This window comes from Cavia porcellus, unplaced genomic scaffold (assembly GCF_034190915.1).
Source record: "Cavia porcellus strain 051 isolate PalLab524CR breed Dunkin Hartley unplaced genomic scaffold, mCavPor4.1 scaffold_2, whole genome shotgun sequence".
NCBI lineage: Eukaryota > Metazoa > Chordata > Mammalia > Rodentia > Caviidae > Cavia > Cavia porcellus.
The window spans coordinates 38,674,787-38,687,538 of record NW_026947485.1 but is presented as its reverse complement, the minus strand read 5'-3'; the positions used below and the strand labels follow the sequence as shown (position 1 = coordinate 38,687,538).

General features: G+C 36.9%; 1 protein-coding gene across 2 annotated transcripts in view; it reads right to left on the bottom strand.

Annotated features, from left to right (window-relative positions):
* Ube2h (ubiquitin conjugating enzyme E2 H) overlaps nt 1-12,752 on the bottom strand; it is a 152,183-nt gene that overhangs the window by 46,730 nt on the left and 92,701 nt on the right. The window contains exons 2-3 of one of the 2 annotated variants that reach the window (XM_003475061.5): nt 3,942-4,018; nt 3,182-3,256 (exon numbers count right to left, since the gene is read on the bottom strand). In XM_003475061.5, the coding sequence (XP_003475109.2) occupies nt 3,182-3,256; nt 3,942-4,018 (152 nt within the window). The remainder of the gene's footprint in view (nt 1-3,181; nt 3,257-3,941; nt 4,019-12,752) is intronic. The other variant, XM_063240803.1, reaches the window with a different exon arrangement.

The window sequence follows — 12,752 nt, the reverse complement described above, 5'->3', positions numbered from 1 at the left end:
TTCAACTAGATCCACTTCCTTAAGAGAAGATGATACACAGCTGTAGAACTACCAGTTTCTGAAAGTATATAGAAAAGCAAACAAACACTTAATGAAGCAGTTAAATTAGCCTGGTTGTCCCAACGAATTTCACACTTCATCATTAACTTAGGAAAGGGCACAGGCTTGTGTCTTTAGTTGATACATAACCGACATGTAAAGTTTAGAGTGGTGTTTTGGAGCTAAATATATAGTTCAGTGGTAGAACACTTGCTTAACATCCATAAAACCCTGAGTTCAATCCACAGCACTGTGAAAATAATGAAGTATCCCTGGATAAAGTTCAGATATTTTTTAGATATTTTTACTTGGAATGCTATAATAAGCAAATCATGTTATCTAGAAAAATAAGATAAGGTTTGGGAAATAACTACATTTCTACAGAATATGCAATTACTTTTTTTTTAAAAAAAAAAACATGGTCTCACTATGTAGCTCAGGCTGTCCTTGAATTCACTACTTAGCCCAGGCTACTCTTGAACTCGCAAAGATCTTCCTGCCTCAGCCTCCCCAAAACTGTGATTATAGGTGTGGGCCATCATGCCTGGCAGCCCACTGCATTCCTGTAGGCTCACTGTTGTTTTCAACAAGCTCTCTTATTTCCACTCTGACTAGTAATGCGGGAAAACAAAACCAGATTCAGCATGCCAACTTTTAGTCTTTAAGTAAACAAGTATTTAAGAGATATATTTAATAAATGTATATATATGGCTTAGAGATTCTGTAAACCACAGGTGATCATACCACTTGTTATGGCTTGTGTCTTGATGTCTCCCCAAAGCCTCATGTGACCATCACAGGTAGGGCTTTTCATAAGTGGCTGGATCTAGTGTGTGTGTGACACTAGGATTAATGGTGTGAGTGCTATGTGCTCTTAGGGATGGAACATGAGCCTGTTGCCAAGGCTTGCTACTTTGCTCTCTTACTGACTTTTGCCTGCCACATCAAACTGTTCTCTGAGATGCCCCTGTGAAATGCCACCTGCTTTGGAGCCAGCAGACTATGAACTGAAACCTCTGCAAACTGTGAGCCAAAATAAACCTCTTCTCCTTTAAATTTGGGTGGTATTTTGTGTCAGCAATGAGAAAAGTAACTAAGATTCCATTCAACTATATAAAACTTTAAAATGGCCAAAAAGAAACAACCTATTAAGAGATAAATAAATTAAGGACAGAGAACTTCCAACATTTCTCAAAAGCCCTCTCAAAATGAATGACACACACATTCTGCTAACGTGGAAGAGAAGCAGGGAAAAAGATGCTGTCACAAACTATACAGATATTAAATTCCATGTATTCCAAAAGGTTTCAGACTCAACACTTCACACCTCCACCCTAAACCCACAGCTTAAGACACCCTTGCAGCAATTAGGAAATTTCTGATTCATTTAACCATTAAGTATCTTCTCAGCTACAGATTTTAGAAAACTCAAGGAACCAAATTACCATTTGTTGTTCAAATGATCACTAAGATTCTTGGCCTAAGAAGAAATTATAGATGTTCTGTATTATTTTTAGAGCACACAACTCTTAAAGCATGTAAAGTAGCTAGATGTTAGGAAGAAGCTGTTGCTTTTAACTGGCACTTAAGTCTGTGACCATCCTCTTTTTTTGCCCTATTCAAAAAAGTGAGAAGCCGAGTGTGATGGCACAATCCTGTAATCCCAGCACTTGGGGAGGCTGAGGCAGAAGGATCGTTGCAAACTGAAAATCAACCTGGGCTACAAAGTGAGCTCAAGGCCAGCCTAAACTGCATAGCAAGACCCTGTCTCAAAAAGACCAAAAAAAAAAAAGTGAGAGCCTGGAATCAGAGTAAAACCTCAGAATGTTTTGACCAATGCCTTTTAAAAAATTTTTTTTTGTTTAGAGTTGGACTTTGTGTAAATTACATGAGATTCAGCCAGGTGTGGTAATACACACCTGTAATCCCAGCAATCAGAAGGGTGAAGCAGGAGGATTACTGAAAATTCCAGGCCACATAGTGCTACACAGTGAGTTGAATATCAGTCTCCACTCAACAACAAAACTTCATGAGATCTGGCATTAGTTCTAAGACAGCCCACAATATAGCAAGATTCCTAAATTTTGTTAATTCTCAACAGATTTAGTCTGATGGGTCAGAATACTCAATATATCACAATTTTATTTTATGATTCTTACTTAAAATTTGTAGTACTTTAGACTATTTTAAAGTCACACAGACTAAAGCGAAAAGAGATGACTGAAGTTAATCAAATTACTACTATTCAACAATCTCAAAAAAAAAAAAAAAATTTTTTTTTTTTTTTTTGGTACCGGGGATCGAACTCATGACCTTGTGCTTAAAGCAAGTGCTTGAGCCACTGAGCTAAACCCCCGGCCCAAATATGTTTTGGGTTTTTTTTTTTTTTTTTGGCTTTTTTTGTTTTGGTAATAGGAATTGAACTCAGAACCTCATGCCTGCGAGGCATGTGCTTATGATGCCGAGCTATATCCCCAGCCTCTCTCAAAATCTTTGTCAACTTTCAATCAAATGTATCTTTACAGCTCTGATATTAAAATAACTAAACTATCACTCAATGCCTTAATGGGGGTGACAGGTAAATAATATCACCAATTAAGAAATATGAAGGCAAGGAAAAGGCCTTCTTCTTGTACAAAGCCACCAAATTGCTATTCTTTCTCGTGGTACTTTTATTTACTGTTAAGAAGCCTGAACAGAGGGGTTGAAGAGAGTACAAAAGGGTCATTCATTGCCAGGTACCAAAGTTAGAGTTGTAAAGTAAGATCTAGACTAGATCTTTAAATGACAGAACAGAAGCCGTATTAACATTCATTCCAACAATCTGATATTCAAAATGAGACTTAAGGATTTATTTTTTACTAATAAAATAGCCTAGACAAATGGCTTTAAAGTTGTTAGTTCTAATCTGTTAATTAAAAAAAAAAAAAATCTAGAGTAACGGTGATGGTAATCATGTAACGGTGTATTTAAATGTCTTCTATCACATTAGGGAAGCCCTTACCCCACCACTGTTTAAATAAAGCCCATTAAAAAGGGGGAAGTTCAGTTAAGTAATCATTTCTAAAATTATATTTCTGGAATTAGCTCCCACAGAAAAAGGGTTTTTTTCTCTGAAGAGAGAAACCAATTAGTTACATACCTATAGATGGAGATTTAAAAGGGTATTTATCAGGAAGATCCACTCTAACTTTCCATACTCCACCTTCATATGGTGCTGAAATAAAAGTAAAACATGTTAGACATTAGAACTGTCGTCTCCAAAGTAGAAAACAAATCTGAGCTGAAGATACAGCTCAGTGACATAGCATTTGCCTGCAAGCATGAGATTGTGTTTGATTCCTGATACAAAGAAGAAAAAGGAAAAGGAAATAGAAAAAGGAAAAGGAAATCCAAGTTTAAGTTAAAACATTACCCCTAATGGTCTCCGATAGTCATCACTTAAAATCTTTTTAAGAGTCAGAGAACTACTACCATCAGCAGGTACTCTATGTTCTGATTCACATTTTTTGCTTAAAAGATCTAGAGTTTAAAAATAAGCAAAAATTCATTGTCTCTTTCAAACTTATTTGATTCCATTTAATATAATTTAATCATTGGTAACAGCCAGGATTTCTTTTTGCCCCATCTCAACCAATCTCGTATGTGTCTTTCCCATCCAGTAAACAAACAAACAAAAAAACAACAAAATATACTTCCTAGAAACTGACCAAGTGGCCATTCATAACAAAATCCAGAATTTACAATTCATAAAAGAGGGAAGTATATAAAATAAGTTATGAGAGAAAGATTTCTCCAATGGCTCTGGACTTCTCAAAAACTATGGATATTTGATATTCTGTCGATTAAGGAACAGAGTGTAAGACTGTAATAGAAAGACACGTATCAACATATGTACTTACTTCCTTGTGGTCCATAGAACTTCACTACAAATTCATTGAGTCCTCCCAGGATTGTAACTTCATGCTTACTCTCAATGCTAACATGGAAGTTAAAGGAAATTACACAGGCTTTCCACTACCTGGAAGTACTGACGACATCCCTAAGACAGGCCAATTAAAATGTTACCAAAACTTGATATGATGCCAATAAAATACAAAACACAGTGGTACTTTAGATCACAAACTAAAATTCATTAAATGATTTTGGGGGAAATGGCCATGTTCATACTGATGCAAAAAAGATGGCTGGCTATGGTCCATTTGTCACCTGATGCAGAGATCCCAAACAAAACACAAATTCTGCCAAACACTTCTTTTGAGAACCAAATTATCTACAAACTAAAGCATTCATGAACCAAAGTACTGTTATGTAACTCCTTCTGCAGTTTAGGAAGCAATTTACACTCTTATGAAAATAATAATGCATGAACTTTGGGTTCAGAGATAAGTGTTCAAATCCCAGGACTGCCACTTACTGGGTATGTGAGCCTAGACAAAATAACGTAACTTTGTTCCCCAACCTTTTGTCCTCCCTCTGTCAGTTGGGAAAACTACTTCACAAGATTTCTGTGAAGATTAAATATGAAAAGTGTGTTTTAAGGCTGCATTTGCCTATGTGTAAATCAAAATGGGCACTTGTAGCTTTTTACCCTTCTGTACCTTTTTCTCCCCAGTCTATCCCCAATAAGGCCCTAACATAAACCCACTATTTTCCTTCAGTCAAATTCAAAAGCTCAAATAACACTGATTCTCCTAGCCTATTGTGGCTGAACTCACAGCAGCTTGCCCTTTGTTCCTCAGGGTGTACTTCTTTTATTTGGTCCAAGTTTGCTCTGCAGAGCCAGTTTCACCCTTATCCTTCACTTTAAATTCTTATAAACTTTGTCATCATTTAAAAAAAAATAGTTCTGAAATTATGGATTTACTAAGGCAAGCCCTCATAATTTTCTACTCAGCTTATGGAATAATCAAATAATATAATCTTGCTAGAAGTAGACTAAAAACTAAACAAAAAAATTTTTTAATCATGTTCATGCCAGGGCTGTAATTCGTATGTTTGTGCTCCAACACACTGGTAGAAAAGTACATGAATGACTGGCCCATCTAGTGGTATGGGATAGTCCCACTGGGTGGTACTAACTGCCAGATCACCAGTGATTCAAACCAGCAGGATTATAACTTATCTGTTGCACTTATCTTCATCTATGTACTTTTCCTCCCTTCCAAAACTCTTCATATTGTCTCTAGGTTTTGGTGTGGTCTAGAACTATAAACACAGAACAGTAGGACTTCTGAGCTCTCTTCCTCAAAAACTTAACCAGTCCTAAGACTCATACACCTTTTAAAGTACTAAACCTCAATTACGGAAACCAAATTCATCTGTATTAGAACTACCGATATAAATTCTGTTCTGTGTTTCCACTTCATGGTCTAACTCAATAATGACTCTATGGTAGGGATTTTAGATTGCAGGGACTTTGGGAAGATCTCAATTATCACTGCAACATTATTTTTAAAGGTCTGAAATTAAGCATTTGGCTCCCTGGGCATCTGTACTATACATCAGAAGACAGCCTGTAAGAGGCAAGGTATATTTTGATAAAGTCCTAGCTGCAGAGTTTTGCATAATCTCCATAAGAGATATAAATAAGATACTTTGCTCTAGGTTAATTTGATTTCACTCTTCTAAATGAAAATTAATGACTTGAATGACATGTACAATAAAAGGTTTCATAACGAATCCACATAGGAAAACTGGCATTATTTCTCATTGGTCAAATGATACATACATGCCTGCTGGTGTTCCTCACCAGACTCCCTCTGACACCCACAAAACATTCCAGATAATACTGATTTTGTTTATGTATATGTTTTAAATTTTTAAAAACTACCTTGTTGGGGGGGCAACCCTACCTGCAGTAAACAATAAGGCACTCAAACATGGGAAATGCAAATCAAAAGTACATTTTACCACAATTTGAAATTACATCTTACCACGATCAGAATACAAAAACAAATGCTGACCAGGATTCAGGGGATAAAGGAACCCATCTGTACCACTGGTGGAAATGTAAATTAGTACACAATAGCCAAGGTACAGAACAAGCCTAGATGCCCAACAGCAGATGAAGAAAATGTGACACACACACACACACACACACACACACACACACACACACACAGAATACTATTCAACCATAAAAGAACACAGTTTTGTCAATTGCAAAAAAAAACCAGGTCTGAAAATCAGCATGGACTGAAAATCAGCGTGTTAAGTGAAATAAGCCAGATTTAGAAAGACAAACATCACATGTTCTCCCAAATATGTGAAACCTAAAAAACAAGAAAGGAGACTATTGTTTCCTTTGCAGCTAGGACTTTATCAAAGAGGAAGCAAAGAATGAAAAGTTACAGGCATGAGTATGATTGAAATACATCATACATTGAAAAACACCCTGAACATGTGAAACTGGGCACAAGGTGGGACTAGAGATGAGGAGGAGGGAAAGATTAAAGTACATTATGTATACATACAAATTTGCCCAAACCGGGTGTGGTGGTGCACCCCTGTAATCCCAGCACTCAAGAGACTGAAGTAGGTGGATCATTGCAAGTTTCAGACCAACCTGGGCTACAAAGTGAGCTCAAGGCCAGTCTGAACTGTGTAATAAGACACTGTCTTAAAAACACTAAAAACAAAAACACATATGCTCAAATGAAAGCTCATTATCTCTATACAACCAACAAAAACAGTATGGGGGAGAACTCTCAATGAAAGACTTTTCCATACAAAAGGCCTTCCTAAAAAATGAAGGCAAGGCCAAAAACCACACAAGAAAGAGTAATATACAAACATACACACATTTGAAACATCTGTATTGTAAATAACAAAAGAAACTAGGGGAAAAAATATGGTATAGACCAGTGGATGGTAGACCAATGGCATACTTGCTGCACAGGCTGTTTGTTATTACTGAGAGCTCTAAAAGGTTCCCCATCACTGGTATAGGTCCTAAAAATGTGTTATTTTGCAGCAGGGGTAGCTCAAGTGATAGAAGCTGCTGTTATGACTCATGTTTACATGTCCCCCAAAGCCTCATGCTGTCATAGGTCACCTATTGCAGAGGTGGCTTTTGCAGAGGTGGCTAGACCTATAGTGACACTAGGACTGCTTCATGGTGCAATGCTAGGATCAAAGCCACTAGGATTAAGGGTGTGAGTATTACCTGCCCTAAGTAGCCTGGATAAGATACAAGGAGCAGAAAGAGCTATGGTTGGCCCTTATTTGCTTTATTATCTTCTGTGCACCATGAACTGTTTCTCTTTCATGATGCCTGTCTGCCATGCCACTCTGTCTTGAAGCCAGTTGATTATGGACTAAAACCTCTACAAACCATGAGCTAAATAAACTCCTCTTATAACTTTTGGGTATGTTGTCTCAGAAACAAGAAAAGTAACTAACATAGATGTATAATAATATTGAGCCTTGGGCTCAATATTCAGCACTCTTCAATAGTGGATTTTTAAAATAACAAATTCAGCCTGGCATAGTAGGGCACAACTGTAATGCCAGCACTTGGGAGGTTGAGGCAGGAAATCTTCAGTTCAAGCTCAGTCTAGACTAAATACTGAGTTTGAAGTCAGCCTTTTTTTTTTTTAAGTGCTATCCCAAAACCAGGCAGGAGGGAAGGACCAGAGAGAGGGACCCATCTTAACAAAGAAAAAGCCAAAACAACCAAGTCAAGAAAAGAAAACTACAATGGAAAAACTCCTTAGTTTCCTTAAGAAGTTCAGTTCAGCTAGGCACAGTGGCACATGTCTGTAATCCCATCTACTCAGGAGGCTGAGACAGGAGGATTATTAAATTCAAGGGATTAGGAGATCTAGTTCAGTGGTACAGCACTTGCCTATCATATGTGAGATTTGGGTTCAGTCGCCAGCACCAGGGTGGTGTTGGTGTCAACTCATTAAAGAAGCTTAAAACTGATCTTTTTTCACTATAACTTGATAAAGATTAAAAGGGTTACATAACAACCTAGTGTTCAATTGAGTACAAATTGTAACTGAGGACAAATCTAGCACCAAATTCTAAAACAAAATATATTTACTGGGTTGGGCATGGTGGCACACACCTATAATGCCAGCACTCGGGAAGCTGAGGCAAGAGGACTGCTAGTTTAAGGTTTGCCTGAACTACACAGTGAGATCCTGTCTCAAAAAACTTTTTTTTACTTTTACAGTTTACCCTAGTAATGTTATTTTTCAAAAGCAGGTAGGCTTTCTGGTGCAAATGTGGTATGTTTTCACCCACTATGGAAAACTGCATAGTGATTCTAAGCCTACATCTATGTTGCCCCATGCCTATAAGCACTTCTCAGGGTTATGTGCAATAGACATGTAGGACTATGTTTACATATATCCAACAATTTTCATAGCACTACTTATAATATCCAAAAAGTAGAGGCAACTCAATTTATTAATGCTAAAAAGGGTAAACTACAGTAAGCTAGCTATCCAACAAAACATTATATAAATTTTAAAAATAACTCATTGATAGACACAAATGTACAAGATTCACAAATTAAGTGAAAAAATCCAGACATAAAAGAGAGTATGTTATGATTCCAGGTGCATATTTTTTTTGTGTGTGTGCATATATTTCAAATAGGCTAAACTAACCAGTGGTGTCAGAAATTAGAATAGTGGTTACTCTAGTGGTGACTGTGCTGATATCTAGAACTTTTTTTTTTCTTTTAACTTTTCATCGGTACTGGGGATCGAACTCACAATCACTTGCTTGCAAGGCTGTGCTGATATTTAGAAAGAGGCATGAAGGAAACTTTCTGAGGTGCTGTATTGTTCCTTGTAACCAAGTTATAAAACTGATTTGCAGGGCTGGGGATTTAGCTCAGCAGCATAAGCACCTGCCTTGTAAGCAGGCAGTCGTGAGTTCGATCCCCGGTACCGATTTAAAAAAAAAAAAAATTGGTTTGCACACCTAGTACATTATTAATTTGTATTTCATTTTGTTGGTTTTTTGAGACAGGGTCTCACTTTGTAGTACAGGCTGGCCTTGAACTATGTAGCCCAGGTTAGGCTAAAACTTGAGGCAATCGTTCTGCTTCCATAGGAAGATCAAAAGTTCACAAGATCACGAGCCCATCCTGGAGAACTTAGCATGACCCTCACTCAAAACTAGATTTAAAAAAAAAAAATTTTTTTTTAAAGGGCCGGGGATGTAGCTCAATGTCAAGTAGATTTACTTTTCTATCCCTGTAACCTTGTCTGCAACTATGTCATCTCTGACTTGAACCAAATGATTTTATAAATCTACTTTTATTTTATTTATCTTTTTGAAACAAGGGTCTCACTGTGCAGTTCAGGCTGATTTTGAACTGTCTTTGTAGTCTAGGCTGGCCTTAAATTTGCGTTCCATCATCATTCTGTGTATGTGTGGGTTCCTGATATACATGAAAATAAAAAAAATTCACATTTTTATCAACAGGAAACTGTTTAAATGAATTGCATGACATTTTGGCAGCTTACTAGTAACTACTAGTGTCCCCTCTCCAACCACAGATCCATCAATATGTCTATCTGTCTAACTCAGAGTATCCAGAAGTCAGCTGAACTGGTAAAGATAATCTAGCCAATAAGCAAAATTAAATAAACTCAAGAAGTCAGCAAAAGAATGTCATAGGGGAAAAGATGGCAAAGGATTAAATGAATACAATGGAAGTCTTAGAACTAAATATAAAGAATTCATAGAAGCAGTATTCTCTATGTATCAAAAATAATTTGGGGGCTGGGGATTTAGCTCAGCGGCATAAGTGCCTGCATTGCAAGCAGGCAGTCGTGAGTTCGATTCCCAGTACCGGTAAAAAACGAAAAAGACAAAAAAAAAAAAAAAAAAAAAAAAAAAGAAAAAAGATTTTTCCCTGAGGGGCTGTGATCTAGGGCAGTCACTCTAGGCTAAGCAACTATTCAACATAATCATGTAAGACTGGAAGTTACCCTGATGTAGCTCTGCAGATCTAAAGATCTTTCCTATCTTTTACCTGAAAGATGCAATAAATCTGGGTTTCTTTCATCCCATGGTATATTTTAGTCCATGCTTACACTTGACAAAGATAATTCTTAACAAAGATACTTGACAAAGATAATTCTCCTTTTTAAAATCATGTTGAAATGAGATTAGAAATCAAACTTCCTCCTTCCATATGATCTCTAGTAATATGGCATGTCACAGTACAAAAAGTTTCTCTTGAGGTACACAGTATAATAATATAGACTTCTTATATAGTCCACTGTATATGAAAAGCTAAAACTTTTAAAACTTCTACCAGGTTGGTAAATGAGAGGCTAAGCTAAATTTATGCCATCTTGGAATAGTACACACACTGAATTAGATTGAAAAAGAAGAAAAAGTCAGGTTTAGTCAAAAGAAAAACACTGTGTTAAAAATAAGTCATTCCATCACTACTGAATGAATGACTTGCCACAAAGAACATATAAAATTTCTTGACTGCTATTATCATGAGTACTTAGGACAGAGGCCAGAAGTTTCTTTCTTTCCTCAGCTACCACATCTAGGGTAAGGAAGGCAGTAAGTAGGCCCATTACAAATGTCAAAAATAATTATCTAAAATAGTAATACTAATGATCTATTTCTGAGATGGGCTGGCTAGGCCTGGTAACTAATGGACTACTGAAACTAATTCACTAAAGAGTTGGTTATTTTTCACAGTTTCAAGGTTTGGAAATATAAAAATTCTTCAGGTGCTATCTTGACAACTTTTTATTAAACTCATAAATCATATTTTACTCATCACTACATTATTCACAAAATACTAGTTTTACTCCTACTTAGTATTTCACTATCAAGGATTATTATTTTCAGCAGAATAATGATTAACATTCCTAGGAACCCAAGTCCGTTTCACTTTTTTTTTGGTCTTTTTCCTTTTTATTGGTACCGGGGATTGAATTCATGACTGCCTGCTTGCAAGGCAGGCACTTATGCCGCTGAGCTAAATTCCCAGCCCCTCCATTTCACTTTTTAAAATGCCTGCCAGCCACCACTTTATTTTCCTTGAATTATGATTACACAATCTAATATTTAAATGCAAATGTTACACTGTCGAGAGAAAATTGATATTCTTGACAAAACGTGTCTATTGCTAGCTTAGAAATGATTTTTATATAGTTTTGAAATTTCCAGAAAGGGAGCCAAGGGCTAAACCTGTGCCACAGGATTGAAAATGACAGGGCACAGACCCAAGACACGGATACTGCTGTGGCCTAACCTTACTGATAACAACTTTATAAAAGAGGGAAGCCTTCAGACCTGTTTCTTGGGAAGGCCTGGAATGGAGAACATGGCTATTTTCTCGCTAGGTTCAGATCAGTCTGTTTCCAACTCTCCTTAAGGTCAATCACAGAGGGCTGAAGAAACCAAGCAACCTTCACTATTTAACCTAGTTGGGATAGAGGTGCAATACATATAGAAAAAGTGGTATTAGCCTGAGTTCTATTTTCATTTTTTGTGGTACTGAGAATTGAATCCAGAGGATTAACACACGCTAGGTAAGTATTCTACCACTGAGCTTCATTTCAAATCTCTTTAAAAAAAAAAAAAAAATGTGTATCTTGAAACAAAGTCTCACTAAATTACCTAAGCCAGCCTCAAACTTGCAATTTTCCTGCCTCAGCATCCCAAGTAGTTAGGATTTTAGGCATATGCTACCACACTGGGCTAGGTTGACAACTTTTTAATATGAACTTTTTCAATCCTGTGCCACAGGATTGAAATGGAGGTTATAAGGGGCTGGGGATTTAACTCAGCGGCATAAGTGCCTGCCTTGCAAGCAGGCAGTCGTGAGTTCAATCCCCAGTACCAATAAAAAGGAAAAAGATAAAAAAAAAAGAAATGGAGGTTATACTATCTATTCTATTTTTATTTGAACTTTTCTATATAAAAGCTCTAACAAAACTAAAAATGTAGTCAGTTATGCTGCCTTTGAATGGTACACACACTAAATTAGTTTTAAAGAATTAAAAAAAAACAAAACCTCAAGCTTTAAGTAGGCTAACAGAAATATTTTTTAGGGCTGGAGATTTGGCGCAGCAGTATAAGCGTCTGCCTGGCAAGCACAAGGTCATGAGTTCAATCCCTAGTACCAAAAAAAAAAGTAGATTTATGCCAGGCACGGTGGCACACACCTATAATTCCAGCATTCAGGAGGCTGGGGCAGGAGGATTCTTGCAAATTTAAGGCCAGCCTAGACTACAAAGACAGTTCAAAATCAGCCTGAACTGCACAGTGAGACCCTTGTTTCAAAAAGATAAAATAAAAGTAGATTCATAAAATCATTTGGTTCAAGTCAGATTTGGCATAGTTGCAGACAAGATTACAGGGATAGAAAAGTAAAGGGAAACAGGGAACAACAAATCAACATAAATATGATTGTGTACCAAAAAGTACACATCCCTCAAAATTATTTATAACTCATGAGGCTACTGATAAAATACGAATAGCTGGGACTGGAGATTTAGCTCAGTGGTGTAAGTGCCTGCCTGGCAAGCACGAAGTCTTAAGTTCAATCCTCAGTACCAAAAAGAAAAAAAAAATGAATAGCTTATTAATAACAAACTTTTTTTCTTTGTGGCACTGAGATTGAACCCAGGCCTTTGTACTGAGCTATATCTTCAGCCCCCTTTCATTTGAAACAGGGTGTGTCTAGGTCACGAAGGCCTTCAAAGTGTGCCGGG